The sequence below is a fragment of the Rhinolophus sinicus genome, chromosome 1 (genome assembly GCF_057876585.1).
Source record: "Rhinolophus sinicus isolate RSI-liver-muscle chromosome 1, RSI-T2T, whole genome shotgun sequence".
NCBI classification, from domain to species: Eukaryota; Metazoa; Chordata; class Mammalia; order Chiroptera; family Rhinolophidae; genus Rhinolophus; species Rhinolophus sinicus.
This window is the reverse complement of record NC_142501.1, coordinates 26,164,679-26,183,089: the sequence shown is the minus strand read 5'-3', so window position 1 is coordinate 26,183,089 and position 18,411 is coordinate 26,164,679. Positions and strand designations below refer to the sequence as shown.

The window sequence follows — 18,411 nt, the reverse complement described above, 5'->3', positions numbered from 1 at the left end:
TGCTTGTATTCTTTTTTATGTGCTATTTTTATGCCTTAAATTCCTTTATCTTTTTTAACTTTTGGCAAAGTCCTTCTCATATTTTAGGCACAATTTCAGCATCTTCTCACAGATAAGAGTTTTCTGGCTGTTCATTTTCATCTCCCAGTTGATATGACCATTTCTTTCTTTCTTTTTCACCCTATACTTAGAACCTATGTTCATTAGTGCTATCATATCTGATACTCTTAGCTGATTTTGAGTTATTTAGAGCTAAAATAACGTCTTGTAAAATTTTATTGTGAATTAAAATTTTATTGTAAAATAATGTCTTGTAATATTCCATTCCATTGTATGTACTCCATGTCATTGTATTCCATTGTATTCCATTCCATTGTATGTATGTACCACCATTCCACCATTTGTGGAATCTGTAATAGTCATGCATAATTCTATTGCTGTTCTCCATCCCATTAGAAAAAAAATGCAAGTTCTGTCTATAGACAATCTACACAAAATTATTCACTAGACATTTACTTATGGAAATAATATTAAAATCGGTTATAATAATAATACATTAATTATTTAATTATATTTTGCCTATTTTATTTTAGTTTTTTGACATAATTTGACCAGATAAATTCTGTCATTTTTGTTTCTAATGTATTAGTCCAAAGCAAAGTGCAGAAATTTGATATAGTCAATTCAACAACAATAGTATATGAGTTAATATTTCCCCTTAATTTTGTAAATTTGTAGTGAAATTTTTCTCAATTTCTTTGGTTGTTTTATGCCCCATATTGAAGAAAACATGAGTACGAAAGGGAAACTTACTCTTTTAATGATTTCCCTTTTTTGGTTGACTCCACCTCTATTACATAACCTTTCTATATTTTTGTGGAAGTGAGAAGATTTTTAGAATTCTTAGTGGTCCTCTTCTTCAGGAGAACATTTCTAAGGACTAATACAAGAAGATTTAGAAATCATAAGACTTTGGGACGGACAAACTCAGAATGGTACCACATGAAAATTCTGGATCTGCTGGTAAAATCTTCTCATTTATTCTACATTTATCCTTTAACGGAGGATAGCATTATTCTGACAGTCAGTAGATCTGATTTAATTGTGGTTGGTATCAGGAGAATAAGAAATGGGAAGAGGGCATTAAGTTTATACGGCAGGACCTCATACCTGCCATGCATTCTAGATTAGATTTGGTGTCGGTTTTGTAAAACTGCTGAGGTGAAATTAAGAGCTGAAATAAGTGAATTGAGTATTAAAACAATAATTGTTAGAAAAGATAGAACATGTAGGAATGAATATTAATTGTAAGTTGATTACCTAGAAGAAACATAGAATGACACACCAGAGTGTTAAAATCTACTTCATGATTTATATGGATGTGTTAAACTCATTTAGAATTTTTAATTTTTTTCAAGCTTTTATATTGAAGTATAACATATCACATGAAAGCATAAATCGTAAGTGCAAAGTTCAGTAACTTGTCCCAAAGTGAGTGTTCCTATGTGGCTACCACATAGCCTTTTTTACTTTTAAATTATTGTTAGCTTAGTGTAGGAGGAAGAAATAAGAGTGATGAAGAGAGCTGTAAAGAGCATTTTATGCTATATCTGAAGATGAGATCCAATGTTTGGGTCTTTCCAATATAAACATTGTTACTTTATTTCATCAATGTATTGTTTGGCTTCTATTTAGCAGGCACAGTGCCAGGTACCCGTGAAACTATGGTGAGCATTATAGATATAACCCATTTCCTCATGGAATTTACCATCTAACAATGTGAATCAAGTAGGCTTAGAGACAGGAACATCAATAATTGAATATTGCTCTGTGCCTTCAGGGAGAATTACCCACTTCTAAGTTTCATTAATGCCTTTTCAATTTTCCAGTTTTTAAGGCTGCTCTTGAAATTCTTTTTCCACTCCCAATTTCCTTCTAATTACTCACCACTAGGTTGCCTATCGACATGAACATTTTAAAGCTATTTCACTGAGACTCTATGACCCTGGCTATGAATTTTTTCTGCCGGCCTTGCCATTAAGAAGGAAGGGTTTTCTGTCTTGATTTGATCTTCTTTATTAATCTCAAACCTCTGAAACTATCTGCCTTCTCCAAAGTCTCTTTTTAGGAAGGCTACACTTTTGCCCTCTTTATTTTTCTTCACAGATTTTAGAAGATGTTTTGTCTACTCGAGTTCCTTCATTGTTGCTGTGGTCTCAGTTCTCTGTGCCTGTTTGATTACCAGTTCTCTTGGTGAGTACTTTGTCAAATCTAGTGGCAGCCTTAGCCCACTCTGACAAGAATCAGTGAAAAGCAAATAATTCTCCTTAAGGCCAAATAGCATCTGAAAACATGCTTCATGGTTTCAAAGGATCAGATATTAAATGTACAAAATAAGAAACTAACCATGTGATACACAAAAAAATGAACAAAATAATAGCACAGTTTTCCCCACAATAAACTCTCACAGAGAAAAAAAAAATGCATTTTACTTAAAGGTTTGAAATAACATCTGACTAAAAAAAAAGGAAAAATAAAAGGAGTAGAAACCTCAGAATTATTGGGATTATGGGAATTTTAGAGAAACTTTAATAAATTCAAATGTTAAAATTTATCAAAAAGGTATTGAGAGACTGGACATATTTATCAGTGGGACCACAGCTAAAATAATCATGAAGTGCTGGCTGAGACATTTGGGAGGGATGTGGGGGAAAGGCGATTTATTTTATGGTAGAAGATAAAAGGAAAATATCTCCATCTCAACTTCTATTTAAGTAGATGCATTTCTGTCATATTTCAACTAGTACTTTTTTAAAGATTTTTTTCAATTACAGTCAACATACAACATTATATTAATTTCAGGTGTACAACACAGTGATTAGTCATTTATATAACTTACAAAGTAATCACTGCAACAAATCCAGTACCCATCTGACACCATACATAGTTATTACAATACTACTGACTATGTTCCCTATGCTATACTCTACATCCCCATGACTGTTTTGTAACTACCAATTTGTACCTCTTAACCCCCTCCCCCACGTCACCCATGCTAATGGTATCCATGAAAATCCTCTCTGTATCTATGACCTTTTTTCTGTTTTGCTTGTTTATCTTGTTCTTTAGATTCCATGTATAAGTGAAATCACATGATATTTGCCTTTCTCTGTCTGATTTTACTCCACTCAGCACAGTACCCTCTGCATCGATTCATGTTGTTGCAGGTGGCAAAATTTCATTCTATTTTTTGGCCGAGTAATATTCCATTGTATATATGTACTACTACTTCTTTATCTGTTCATGCATTATGGACACCCAGGTTGCCTTCGTATATTCGCTATTGTAAATAATACTGTGATGAACATATGAATGCACATGTCCCTTCAAAATATGGTTTTGGGTTTCTTTGGATAAATACCCTTTGTTTTAAAGTCTATTTTGTCTGGTATAAGTATTGCTATCCCAGGTTTTTAAAATTTTATTTCCACTTTCATAAAATACCGTGTTTCCCCGAAAATAAGACTGGGTCTTATATTAATTTTTGCTCCATTAGGGCTTATTTTCAGAGGATGTCTTCTTTTTCATGTATAACAATCTACATTTATTCAAATACAGTCATGTCATCTTCTTCTGGAACATCATCATAACATACTAAGTGCGTCCGTCTGGCTGATGATCTTAACTGGGGCTTATTTTCGGGGTAGGTCTTATTTTGGGGGAAACACAGTAACTTTCTCTCTCTCTCTCTCTCTCTCTCTCTCTCTCTCTCTCTCTCTCTCTCTCTCTCTCCTCTCTCTCTCTAAGATTTTATTGGGAAATATTGAGGAACAGTGTGTTTCTCCAGGGCTCATCATCTCCAAGTCGTTGTCCAATCTAGTTGTGGAGGGCACAGCTCAGCTCCAAGTCCAGTTGCCATTTTCAATCTTTAGTTGCAGAGGGTGCAACCCTCCATCCCATGCACGAATTGAACCCACAACCTTATTGTTGAGAGCTCATGCTCTAGCCAACTGAGCCATCCAGCCACCCCTCCAGAAGCTCAGCAGCAGCTAATTGTCTTCATTCTAGTTGTGGAGGGTGCAGCTCACTGGCCCATGTGGGAATCAAACCTGTAACCCTGTTGTTCAGAGCTCACGCTCTAACCAACTGAGCCATCTGGCTGCCCCTCCTTCTCTTTACTTTCAGTCTGTGTATACTTTTCGGAAGTAAGTATTTTGCAGGCTTCAACTGGTATTTTCAAAATGTATGATATTTTACATATATATGTGAAACAGGTGTAAAATTTTTTATAACTGGTCTTTTCATCCTAACCATCAGCCTTCCTTCTATTGATGTTGGGATTTTGGAGAAACTTACATAGTTCATGCCTTTAAAATTTTATACTACTTTATTTAAATAGTAAACTCTCCATGTAGATTCTATAACTTGACATTATAAAGAATATCAGCCATAATATAATGATATATAATATTGTGTTACTTTGATTTACTGGTTTACATCATTGTTTAATTTGAAGCCTGTGATGCCAATATTTGTATTTGAATTTCTATGAAATAGCATTCATTATCCTATTGTACCATAGATGGGTCCAGGAATGTTTCTCAAACCTGGCTTTGGAAAATAGATAATCTAAGGAATAATAGTTCTCTACTTGCTCTTTGGATCTTGACCAGTTGCTGCCTTTACCCTTTGTTGCAGGAGGAACAGACAAAGAGCTGAGACTAATGGATGGTGAAAACAAGTGCACTGGGAGAGTGGAGGTGAAAGTGCAGGGGGAGTGGGGAACTGTGTGTAATAATGGCTGGGACGCGGATGAGGTCTCTGTAATTTGTAGGCAGCTAGGATGTCCAACTGCTATCAAAGCCACTGGATGGACTAATTCCAGTGCAGGCTCTGGACGCATTTGGATGGATCATGTTTCCTGCCGAGGGAATGAATCAGCTCTCTGGAACTGCAAACATGATGGATGGGGAAAACATAACTGCACTCACCAACAGGATGCTGGAGTAACCTGCTCAGGTAAGACTTGCATAAGTCAAAGCCTCAACATGAAATGCTTTGTGAGAAAAAATATACAGATGGATTAAAAATAAAAAGGAGTTTTCGGTAAGTAATCTAGAACACATATAAAATCACCCAATCCATTGCTAAAAGACCAGAAAACGCATGAAAAAGCCCATATTAAAAAATAAATCGACTTTTTCTGTCTGACTTATTTTGCTTAGCATAATAATCTCAAGATTCATCCATGTTGTCACAAATGGCACTATTTCATCTTCTCTTATGGTAAAATAGTATTCCATTGTGTATATATATCACATCTTCTTCATCCAATCGAACCATTTGATTTCACTGATATGTGGGATATAAAACTGAAAGCAACAAAGGAACAAGGCAAACAAATAAAGAAACAAAAACTCATAGACATAGACAATAGTTTAGTGGTTACCAGAGGGTGAGGGGGGAGAGGGAGGTGGTAGATGAGGGTAAATGGGATCAAATATATGGTGATGGAAGGAGAAATGACTCTGTGTGGTGAGCACACAATATGATATATAGATGACGTATTACAGAACTGTACACTTAAAACCTATGTAATTTTACTAACTATTGTCACCCCAAAAACTTTAATTAAAAATAAAATAAAATACAGAAGACAATATAAATAAATAAATAAATAAATAAATATTCTGAACATTTCAATCAATGAGGAAGTGACTAGCTTCCATTTTATATTTAGTAATCTGACTATAATCTCCTACTCCTACATAAAAAATCATGATATTGAAGTTAGTTCCTTCTCCCCTTTCCCAATGACATACTGCTTTCATGCATTGACACATAAATCATTAATTACCCTTTTTTCCATTAACTAATAACCAACTTACTGAATCAAAAAATAAATATTCTTAGCACTAATCCTTCTTTGCCCCTTTTCCAGTATACAATGCTATTCATTTCATTTACATAGTGGTTTTAATTTATAAAATATTTTATGAGTTTTATGTCTGTTGACCTTACAATGACTCAGAAAGTCATGTGTCAGACCTTTCTCCTGACAAATCCTAAAGTTGTGTTTCTGACCCAATTCAGATTCCCGAGCTTCTCATTTCTCTTTGCCCACTTCACTGAGCTTTATGCAACCCTCTCACCTTCCAGCTTCTTTCTTAGAGATCATCTCTTCCATAGGACTGATTTTAGAAGGGGCTAATCTCTACCCAAGTATTGTGGTATAATGGGAGCAACACAGGCTAGTACCTAGAAAAACGCTGGACTAAATTCCAGCCAACCACTTATTAATACTACTATTTTGAGCAAGTTGTTAAATCTTTCTAAACTTTAATTTCTGAGGACTCAACGACAGAATACATGTAAACCTACCGGTACACTGTCTGGTATGTAACAGGAGTTAAAAATTAACGTTAGTTCCCTCATTACCTTGACTACTCAGTTCTCTTTCTTCTTTCTCCCTCCTCCCTTCTTCCTCCTCCCCACTTCTTTCCCCCATCTCTCCTCCTCCTTCCTTCCTCCCCTCCTCTTCCCCTTCTCTCTTTTCTCCCCCTCCTTCTTCTTCCTTTTCTTCTTGTCTTTTATGTTAATCATCACTCAGGGAAAAGCAATGCTAAGATGTACATCAAACATCTACAGCAAAGTTAAAAAATCATAATAAATCTTGCTAGGCTCTTACCATAATTATTTCCGGTAAGAGCCTAGCATTATTTCTGTCCATAGAGTTGACTTTTTAAGCTAAGACACAATGTAGTATTTTTAACTCTTGTTTTCTATTTTTTTATGCTTAAGGATGGAGTTAGTCAAACTTACTTTTTCAAGTTTATATATCTAAAGCTCCAACTGGTGCATAATATTAATATTAGGAATATACAGACACTCACCTCACTAGTTTCATGTGGTTTCAGAGTCTGAATTTCTGAGATTTTCCATCCTGATAAATGCTCAAACCTCAGAACCTGTGCCTCCTGGGAGATTTTAAGATTATTAGATGCACAGGGGCAATATAGCATAAAAGTGAAGAGAATAGACTCTGATGCATCACTGCTTTTTCCCTTCCCACATTCTAGCTCTATTATTTTCTAGGTATTTGATCCTGTGTCAATTATTTAACCTCAGTTTGCTTATCTGTAAAGTAGGGATAGTGGTAATAACACATAATGCTTAAAGTAGTGAATACTAAAGAAGAGAACATATCTGATGCACTTGGAACAACTTATGCATATTTTGATTGTGAGCTATTATTATTATTAATTGTTCATAATAAAAAATCTTGTTAAGTGATCTTTTTACCTGGAGTTTAGAGCTTCTAAAATTGAATTACTTTTTCAAAAAGAGGCTTCTAAACTTTTTGTTTAACCACAAACAGTTTTTGTTTTTCATGTGTCCCAAAGTTTCATGCCAAAGCTTCTTTTCTCGGATATTTCAGTCCTCATAGAAAATCTAAGGGACAGTGTATAGAGAAAAATCTTTATGAAAAAGCTGTTCTTTGCTAAAACTAGTACCAAATGCTTTGGGGATGGGGAAAAAAAAACCTTTTGGTTTAAACAGGAAATTGGTAAGAAATTAATTATTTTGATTGATTTTTGTCTTTAGTTTTTAATAGTTTGGTATAGCACAGGGTACTTTTGCAAAATATTCATGCTTGTGCATTTTATTTTTGCTTTTTCTGTTTTCTAATTTCAAATTCAATTTCAGACAATTACTCAGGCTCTGAATTATTTGTGATAAAGATTTTATTTTTATTTTTATAGAAATGTTCCTTTTTATTTATTTATTTATTTATTTTTTTGTTAACATTTTTTTTTTTTTTGTGATAAAGATTTTAAATGTTCTACAAGTGACCAGTTAGTCATTTTTACTACTTTGTTGTATGGACCAGTTTTATTTTTTTCTAGTTTTTTAAATAACTGATTTGAATAGATTTTATCTATTTCTATATAGAAGAGTGTTTGTTCTGTCCTCATGAAGGAGCAAAACAAAAAGTAAATTTAATCTGTAAAACATTTTCTTTGGTAAGTAGATGTACATAAAAATCCTAATTGTTAACTTACTTTTAAAAAATTAAAATTCTCCAATATGTGAAGATGGGCAGCATCCAAAATGAGGCACCATTTTAAGGAAAACATGAAATCCCAAGTGTCCCGAAGAATCTTATTTTCTAAAATTCCTTCTGAATGAATACCACTTTGAACTCTGGTCTTTTCTCTGCTCTAGATGGATCCAATTTGGAGATGAAGCTGATGAGTGGAGGAAACCGGTGTTCAGGAAGAATAGAGATCAAATTCCAGGGACAGTGGGGAACAGTTTGTGATGATAATTTCAACATGCATCACGCTTCTGTGGTTTGTAAACAACTTGAATGTGGAAGTGCTGTCAGTTTTTCTAGTTCAGCTATTTTTGGAGAAGGTTCTGGACCAATCTGGTTTGATGATCTTGTATGCAATGGAAATGAGTCAGCTCTCTGGAACTGCAAACACGAAGGATGGGGAAAGCATAATTGTGATCATGCTGAGGATGCTGGAGTGATTTGCTTAGGTAAGACTGATGTGGGTTTGTTCTGTTCTCCAAGAGAAGACCAAAAAAATGGGGTATGCGGGATAAGAGCCTTAAAAGGCTGAACTCTTAAATGTATAAGGAAGTCTGTTTTCTTTGTCACTTTATTATTACCTAATGTCAAGTTCCAGTTCTGATAGCTGTGGAGTTTTTATTGTAACTGAAATTAGGATTAGTGGATTAGAAAGGAGGGATGAACAGTGAAATTGAGATCCAAATAATAAGGATAAAAGGAGACATTTAGAGAATAGTCCAATCCCATCCACCACCACCACCCCCCAAAAAAAAGAAAAAGAGAAGAGGGAAGAAGAAATGGCTTAACTAGCAAATTTTACTATCTGGATGCGTTTTAAAAGGAAATCACCTTATTATCCTCTACCTACAAAAGTCTCCTCATTAGCCACATTAACCCACCCCTTCCCAAAGTAGTAGCTCAAATTCACAGAGTCAAATGATTAAAACAAAATTGTCGGTTTCCTGTTAAAACCTCATTTATGCTACTGCTATGGTATGAGCAGACACTGAGTTTGTCTAGAGACTTTCATGTGCCATACTTGATCAGGGGACATGGGCAATGGATTTGTATGAGCAGGGATGATGGTCTCCTTTTTTTTTAACTTGAGTTCTTGTTTTGAAGAATATCTAGGATATTTTGAACCCCAAGGAACATTTAGGAAAATACAATGGGAGTTAAAATGTCCCTATATTCACCAGGTATTTTTTTTTCTTTTTTGGGGAGAGGGAGGCAAATGCAGGAAACTCAATTCAAACTAATGTTAAAATGAGAAGTTACTGACTCAGAAAACGGCAATTCAGGAAGTACATGGCTGAATTCAAGTACTTAAAGCAATGTCATCAGGGTTCTGGCTCCTTTTTTATTTCTCAGATTTGCTTTTCCTTGTTGAACAATATAACCATCTATATATATAGTCTGAATCGCAAAGAATGGGATTCCTACAGAAAAATATAGATTTCATTAGCTGAGGAAAATGAAAGGGATTTGGGGTAGAAAAAAACTCAGTATGTACCTTCCATTTTCCTTTACCCATCAAAATATTTCTAGGTCAACAATCAGCACATTTCTTCTCAATATGTTTTATACATGCTGAGGAATCCTAATAAATAGTATTGTGGCAGCAAAAAGTAAAACTGCCAGAGGAAAAAACTAATTTATTTATTATAGGATATTACTTAGAATCAAGTTCTGAACTTTGAGGAATATTGATTGGGAGAAGATGAAAGCAGTAAGGATGAAATCCTTGTTCTCTTAGTTTTGCTTTTAAACTAAGGAAGTCGTCACAAAGGGGCCAGGCACATAATACTGACCAGGTAGTACAGATAGGAAATACAGTCAGAGGCAAAATTGAGTGTTGAATATTGAGGCGAACTAGAGTATGTGGGTACCACCTAAATACGTGAAAATATATATCTAACAAGAAAAAACAAACAATTCCGACAAAAAAATCTGTGGTGGTCAAAAAAGTAGATCACTAGATAAAATTCAGCCCCTGGACCTCCTGTTAGGAACTCTTCCTACAGTGCATGCTCTCTAGACTGAAAAGTTCTGTCTTACCTGATCCACTCTTTCTTCCATCTTCAATAGTTTTCAGTAGTAGTGTGTCATTGTTTTCTCTGTCTCTACTTATATCTCTCCCTTTTCCTTAATTCATCTCAGATACAGCTATTTAGAGTCCCCTTATACTTGTTTCTTTGTTTTTCATTTATTTTTCAATTACAGTTGACATATAATATTATGTTAGTTTCAGGAGTACACTGCAATGATTAGACATTTATACAACTTATGAAGTGATCACTCCAATAAGTCTAGTACCTCTTTGACACCACACATAATTATTACAACATTATTGACTATATTCTCTGTGCTGTACTTTACATCCTTGTGACTATTATTTTTTTAATTATACTTTGCATTCAATATTATTTTATATTAGTTTCAGGTATACAGCCTAGTGGTTTGATATTTACATAATTTATGAAGTGATCCCCTGATAAGTCTAATACCCACCTGGTACCATACATAGTCATTACAATATTATTGACCGTATGCCCTATACTGTACTTTACATCCCTGTGACTATACTGTAACTGCCAATTTGTATTTCTTAATCCCTTTACCTTTTTAACCCAGTCCCCCGACACACCTCCCATCTGGCAACCATCAATATGTTCTCTATATCTATGAGTCTGTTACTGTTTTTTGCTGTTGTTTATGTTCTTTAGATCCTACATGTAAGTGAGATCATACGGTATTTGTTTATGTCTGTCTGACTTTCAGTTAGCATAATCCCCTCTAGATACATTCATGTTGTCACAAATGGTAAGGATTTCTTTTTCATGGCTGAGTAACATTCCATTGTATATATGTACCACATCGTTTTTAAGCAATCATCTATTGATGAGAATTTCAGTTGCTTCCATATCTTAGCTATTGTAAATAGTGCTGCAGTGAACATAAGGGTGCATATATCTTTTTTGAATTAGTGTTTTGGATTTCTTTGGATAAATACCCAAAAGTGGAATTGCTGGGTCATAATGTAGTTCTATTTTCAATTTATTGAAGAAACTCCAAATTGTTTTCCATAGTGGCTGCACCAATTTGCAGTACCACCAACAGTGGATGAGGGTTCCCTTTTCTCCACATCCTTGTCAACACTTGTTGTTTTTTGATTTATTGATGATAACCATTCTGACAAGTGTGAGGTGGTATCTCATTGTGGTTTTAATTTTCATTTCTCTGATGATTAGTGACATTGAGCATATTTTCATATGTCTGTTGGCCAATATATGTCCTCTTTGGAGAAATGTCTGTTCAGGTCCTCTGCCCATTTTTTAATTGGATTACTTGTTTGTTTTTTGGTATTGAGTTGTATGAGTTCTTTATAAATTTTGGATATTACTCCCTTATCAGGTGTATCATTGGTGAATATCTTCTCCCATTCAGTAGGATGTCTTTTTGTTTTATTGATGATTTCCTTTGCTGTGCAAAAACTTTTTAGTTTGATGTAGTCCCATTTGTTTATTTTTTCTTTTGTTTCTGTTGCCTGAGGAAACATAACCCCCCAAAAATTACTTTGGGCAATATTGGAGAGTTTACTGCCTATGTTTTCCTCTAGGAGTTCTATTGGTTTCAGGTCTTCCTTTAAGTTTTTAATCCATTTTGAGTTTATTCTTGTATATGGAGTAAGAAAGTGGTCCACTCTCTCTTTTTTGCATGTATTTCTCTAGTTTCCCCAGCACCATTTATTGAAGAGACTGTCTTTACCCCCATTGTATATTTTGCCTTTTTTGTTGTAGATTAAGTGACCATATAGGCATGGGTTTTTTTCTGGGCTTTTCATTCTGTTCCATTGATATATGTGTCTGTTTTTATGCCAATACCATGCTGTTTTGATTACTATGGCCTTGTAGTATTGTTTGATATCAGGTAATATGATACCTCCAGCTTTATTCTTCTTTCTCAGTATTGCTGTGGCTATTCAGGTTCTTTAATGGTTCCATATAAATTTTAGGATTATTTGTTCTAGTTCTGTGAAAAATGCCACTGGTATTTTGATAGAGAATGCATTGAATTTATAGATTGCTTTGTGTAGTATGGACATTTTAACTATGTTAATTCTTCCTATCCATGAGCATGCTATATATATGCTTCCATTTATTTGTATCTTCTTCAATTTCTTTCTTCACTTTCTTATAGTTTTTAGAATACAGGTCTTTTACCACCTTGGTTAAATTTATTCCTAGGTATTGTTTTTATGCAGTTGTAAATGGCATTGTTTTCTTAATTTCTCTTTCGGACCGTTCTTTATTGGTATATAAAATGCAGCCAATTTCTGAACATTAATTTTGTATCCTGCTACTTCACTGAATTCATTTATTAGCTCTAATAATTTTTGGTGGAATATTTTGAGTGTTTGATATATATAGTATGTCATCTGCAAATAATGACAGTTCTACTTCTTCCTGTCCAATTTGGATGCCCTTTGATTTATTTTCTTGTCTGATTGCTGTGGCTAGCACTTTCCATACTATGTTAAATAAAAGTGGTGAGAGTGGGCATCCATGTCTTGTGCCTGATCTTAAGGAAAACACTTTTATCTTTTCCCCATTGAGTATGATGTTGGCTGTGGGTTTTTTTTGTATTGGCCTTTATTATTTTGAGGTATGTGCCCTCTATTCCCACTTTGCTGAGAGGTTTTTTGTGTGTTTTTTTAATCATAAATTGATGCTGGGTTTTGTCAAAAACTTTTTCTGCATCTATTGATATGATAACATAATTTTTGTCTTTCATTTTTATGTGGTATATCACATTAATTGATATGCAGATATTGAACCAAACTTGCATCCTAGGAATAAATCTCACTTGATCATGGTGTATGGTCTTTTTAATGTATTACTGAATTCAGTTTGCTAACATTTTGTTGAGGATTTTTGCATCTATGTTTATCAAGGATATCAGCCTATAGTTTTCTTTTTCTATAATGTCTTTGTCTGGTTTTGGAATCCAGGTTATGGTGGCCTTGTAGAATGATCTTGAGAGCATTTCCTCCTCTTGAATTTTTTGGAATAGTTTAAGAAGAATAGGTGTCAAGTCTTTGAATATTTGATAAAATTCACCTGTGAAGTCCAGCCAGTTGGTCTAGGACTTTTGTTTATTGGGAGTTGTTTTGATTACTGATTTGATTTCATTTGTAGTAAGTGGTCTGTTCAGATTTTCTGTTTCTTCTTGATTCAGTCTTGGAAGATTATATGTTTCTAGAAATTTATCCACTTCTTCCAGATTGTCCAATTTGTTGGCATATAATTGTTCATAGTATTTTCTTAAAATTTTTTGTATTTCTGTGGTGTCTGCTGTCACTTCTCTTTCATTTCTGATTTTATTTATTTGGGTTCTCTCTCTCTCTCTCTCTCTCTCTCGCTCTCGCTCTCGCTCTCGCTCTCGCTCTCTCTTTCTTTATGAGTCTGGTTAAAGACTTATCAATTTTGTTTATCTTTTCAAAGAGGCAGCTCTTTGTTTCATTGATCTTTTGTATTGGTTTTTAAAACTCTATTTCGTTTATTTCCACTCAGATGTTTATTGTTTCCTTCCTTCCACTCACTTTGGCCTTTGTTTGCTGTTCTTTTTCTAGTTTTCTTAAGCATGAAGTTAGATTGTTTATTTGAGATTTTTCTTGTTTCTTGAGGTAGGCCTGTACTGCTATGAATTTCCCTGTTAGAACTGCTTTTGCTGTGTCCTATAGATTTTGGGTCATTGTGTTTCATTTTTATTTGTCTCAAGGTATCTTTTGATTTCTTCCTTCATCTCATTGTGAACCCATTCATTGTTTAGTGGCATGTTATTTAGTCTCCACATGTTTGTGTGTTTTCAGTTCTAACTGATTTCTAGTTTCATACTATTGTGATCAGAGAAGATGCTTGGCATGATTTCTATCTTCTTAAATTCCTTGAGCCATGTTTTGTGGCTAACATGTGGTCTATACTGGAAAATGTTCCAAGTGCTTTTTAAAAGAATGTATATTCTGCTGCTTTTGGGTACAATGTTCTAAAAATATCAGTTAAGTCCATCTGATTAAAGTGTCATTTAAGGCCACCATTTCCTTGTTCATCTTTTGTCTAGATAATCTATCCATTGGTGTCAATGGGGTGTTTAAGTCCCCTATTATTATTGTATTACTGTTGCTAGCTCCCTTTATGTCCATCACTTGGTTGATAGTGTAAGCTGTGGCAGGCCACTTTTGTGGGGAAGCCACTGGAAGAGACTTTGTTCCAGGGTGTGAGTTGGATAGGGTGGGGCCCCAGGGAATCACCAGGAAGTGGCAAATGGTGTTAGCCAAGTTAATGGAGAGTACAGATTTGGTGCCAACCTGCTCCTGCCAGCTGGGTGGGAGAAAGGCTCAACAAAGGAGCAATGATGTCTGTCAGCACTCCCATCCCCGGAGATAGTTGCCCCAATCCCTACCCTTCCAGCTCTCACGCTGAAGTTAGTCAATTTAGTTTTTCCTGGATCTTTTAAAGCTGCTGCCCCTGCACTAAGTCTTAGTGTGAGTGAGATTGTGAGTGAGTGATTCTGTGCGTGGGCCTTTTAGGACCTGCAGTGCCTCAGTCTCTAGCATGCCATTGTCTTTGTTGGACACATCCCTTCTGATTTTCACAGTCTAATGTTATGGGAACTCCTCTTCCTGACGTTGATGCCTTGGGTTTGGGAGCCTGGAGTGGGGCTGGGACCTTTCACTCCTCAAGGGGGACTTCTACAGTTGAGAGATCCCTCCTGATGCTTAATTGTCCCACCATGGTTGTGGGACCTGCCCTTTCTGTATCTCCACCCCTCCTGCTAGTCTCGATGTGGCTTCTTCTTTATACCCTTAGTTATATGAATTCTGTTCAGCTAGTTCAAGTTTTTTTCAGTGATGGTTGTTCTCTAATTTAGTTGTAATTTTGATGTGGTCATGGGAAGAGGCAAGCACAGAGTTTACCTATTCTGCCATCTTAACTGGAAATCTCTTATTTCTTTATCACTGACTTGTTTTGTATCCTTCTTACAGATGGAGCAGATCTGAGCCTGAGACTGGTAGATGGAGTCACTGAATGTTCAGGAAGATTAGAAGTGAAATTCCAAGGAGAATGGGGGACAGTGTGTGATGATGGTTGGGATAGTAATGATGCTGCTGTGGCATGTAAGCAACTGGGATGCCCAACAGCTGTCATTGCCATTGGTCGAGTTAATGCCAGTGAGGGAACTGGAAACATTTGGCTTGACCGTGTTTCCTGCCATGGAAATGAATCTGCTGTCTGGCAGTGCAAACACCACGAATGGGGAAAGCATTATTGCAATCATATTGAAGATGCTGGTGTGACATGTTCTGGTAAGTTAAAACAAAAATAGAGAAGGAAGGACCTGTGTTTTGTAGGAGTAAGAATAAGTATGAGGTGTGAGAGACAGAAATATCTAATAATTTCCTTGTTGGGAATTCTTACAGTTGTGTGGAATCTTTATTTGACTAGTTTGGAGCATTGTCTGACTCTATTTTCTGTAATAATTATTCAGACTGCTGTGAGGAACCACACTTCAAATTCTAAATCTACCTGGAGCTCTGAGACACAAAATGTTATAGCCCTTTTTAAAAAAAATCTGACTTGCTCATATTTTTCGGCTATTGATAATTTTTATTAACCCTTGAAACTATAATCCCATTTCTAACCAAATTTGTGATCTATACTGGCTGTTAAAAGAACCAGAAGATGGGCAAGCCATAATTTCCAGTCCCTGTCTTGGAAGAAACAAAATAAAAAACATGTCCTATATTTAACCTCCATATGTATCTATGGCCTAAGTTTATGTTTCTTTGGCAGATGGATCAGATCTGGAACTGAGACTTAAAGGTGGCGGCAGCCGCTGTGCTGGGACAGTGGAGGTGGAAATTCAAAAATTAGTAGGGAAAGTGTGTGAAAGAGGCTGGGGACTGAAAGAAGCTGATGTGGTTTGCAGGCACCTGGGATGTGGATCTGCACTCAAAACATCCTATCAAATTTATTCCAAAATTAATCCAACAAACACATGGCTATTTGTAAGCAGCTGTAATGGAAATGAAACTTCTCTTTGGGACTGCAAGAATTGGCAGTGGGGTGGACTTAGCTGTGATCACTATGAAGAAGCCAAAATTACCTGCTCAGGTAAGATGTTCAAGCAATATGTTAAGAAGTTTAATTTAAAGTTTAGCAGTATATTATAAGTAGAGAGAAAAGTTTCCGCAGATGCACAGAAGCATGAAAAAGCATGGTATTCCCAGGTATTGTTAGGCTGGGGCATCAGGTATGATTGATAGAGTGATAGATATTAATACTTTTAAGGTAACATCATAGAGTTCTTTAAAGTATGTTAAATTATTAGTGTTTATCATCTCTCCATAATTTTAATAGATGGGTGATACTGGGAAATCTACCAAAGCTCTCTGTGTTGCAGTTTCCTCAAAAGAAAAATGATAGTAACAAAAATACCTTCCTCACAGGAATTACACACTAAGTGACCAATAAATGGTTATGATTATTATTAGTAGTATTAGCATTATCTGTCTTCACTGATAGATTGAACTCTGTGACAGACTTTTTAACCCACCCAAATGCCTAAAGCATTGTAGGTGCGTAATAATGTTTGTTGAAAGGACAAATTATTGTATAAATAGGAAAGCAACATTGAATTATCTTGAAGACAAAGAAATCATGTGAAAACATTTGAAATTTAATAATATATATTTGTGATCATGTCGTACATTTATTAGAAAGAGGACTTAGAAGCAAAAAGAACACTTAGGAAGATATTGCAAAGGTCTACATAACAAGATGACAAATTATATTAAAGCAATAGCAACGAATATGCAGAAGAAACATGCTGGAAGACTGACAGAGACTGGTGACTTTCCACATGTGCTAGTGTATTGTGAGGGTCAAGATTCTAGCCTCTAGCTTCAAATCCTGGCCCTTTACTAACTCACTGTGAACTTAGCAAATTACTACACCTCTCTATGCTTCAGAAAATTAGAATGATTTTAATAATTCTACCCTAAGGCAATTGTAAGAATGAAATAACGTTTGTTAAATACTTAGTAAAAATGCCATAATAATAGGTGTTCACTTAGTGTTCACTACTATCATTATTATTACATTTTTGGTAGATAAAGAAATTGTTCAGTTTCAGGTCATTCTAATTTGGTTTAGATATCATTAATTAAGTAAAAAATACAGTGGGCTTGTCAATACATAGTTTATTCAATTTTGAACACCTTAAATTCCTGATGTCCAAGTAGATATGTTTATGAATATAAATTTAAAGAGAAAAGTATAAATGAAGACACATTTATTGGCAGTTAAGAGAAGATGTCCATTAATAGGATGGGAAAGCTGAGGACAGAACCTTCATCAGGGAATTCATGAAAGGTTCTGATAAAACATTGTCAAGTAGGAAGGAGGAGAAAGAAGTGTCTCGTGTATTGAGTGCAACAGATATCAAAAGAAAAAAAGGGTCTAATTTTCATTTTGAAAACAGGAAGGATGTTGGAAACCTTTACTTAAAATCATTTGAAAAGGTTGGGGCAGATCCCACATTGCAGTAGATGAAGAACTGAGTACAGGTCTAAAAGAGAGAGTATGGATACACACTTCCTTACATTGTTATGAACAATGTAAGGAAAATACAGAAAGGAAAAAGTTATGCTTCCAGGATTAGTTGGTTCCAGGAGGTAAAGTTCCAGAATTCTCTCAGATGAATTGGTATAATGAGGAATGAAGAGGTCTAGAATTTGCTATGCCCAATTCTAGGCAGAAAAGCCAAAAGAAATGAGTATGGAAAAAAATCACTAAATACTCTGGCCTCCCTTTCTTACTCTTCCCTCCCTTCCTCACTTCCATCATGAAGGAAAATCTTGGAATCATGTTATCTCTCATTGAAATATTATTTTTTCAGCCCACAGGGAACCGAGACTGGTTGGAGGGGACATTCCCTGCTCTGGTCGTGTTGAAGTAAAACATGGCGACACATGGGGCACCATCTGTGACTCTGACTTCTCTCTAGAAGCTGCCAGTGTACTGTGTAGGGAATTACAATGTGGCACAGTCATCTCTATCATGGGGGGAGCTCACTTTGGAGAAGGAAATGGACAGATCTGGGCTGAAGAATTTCAGTGCGATGGACAAGAGTCCCATCTTTCACTGTGCTCAGTAGCACCCCGCCCAGAGGAGACTTGCAGCCACAGCAGAGACGTTGGAGTAGTCTGCTCAAGTGAGACCCAGAGAAAATGTTCAATATGTTCCCTTGCCATGAAGAGGGTAGGGTTA

The 18,411-nt window shown here is 35.5% G+C and overlaps 1 protein-coding gene across 1 annotated transcript in view; it reads left to right on the top strand.

The window, feature by feature from the left end:
• Positions 1-866: 866 nt before the first annotated feature.
• CD163 (CD163 molecule) overlaps positions 867-18,411 on the top strand; it is a 103,286-nt gene continuing 85,741 nt past the window's right edge. Inside the window, exons 1-7 of the mRNA XM_088789710.1 lie at positions 867-1,023; positions 2,167-2,253; positions 4,699-5,019; positions 8,227-8,547; positions 15,126-15,446; positions 15,934-16,254; positions 18,041-18,355. Of these exons, the coding sequence (XP_088645836.1) occupies positions 993-1,023; positions 2,167-2,253; positions 4,699-5,019; positions 8,227-8,547; positions 15,126-15,446; positions 15,934-16,254; positions 18,041-18,355 (1,717 nt within the window). The 5' untranslated portion in view covers positions 867-992. The remainder of the gene's footprint in view (positions 1,024-2,166; positions 2,254-4,698; positions 5,020-8,226; positions 8,548-15,125; positions 15,447-15,933; positions 16,255-18,040; positions 18,356-18,411) is intronic.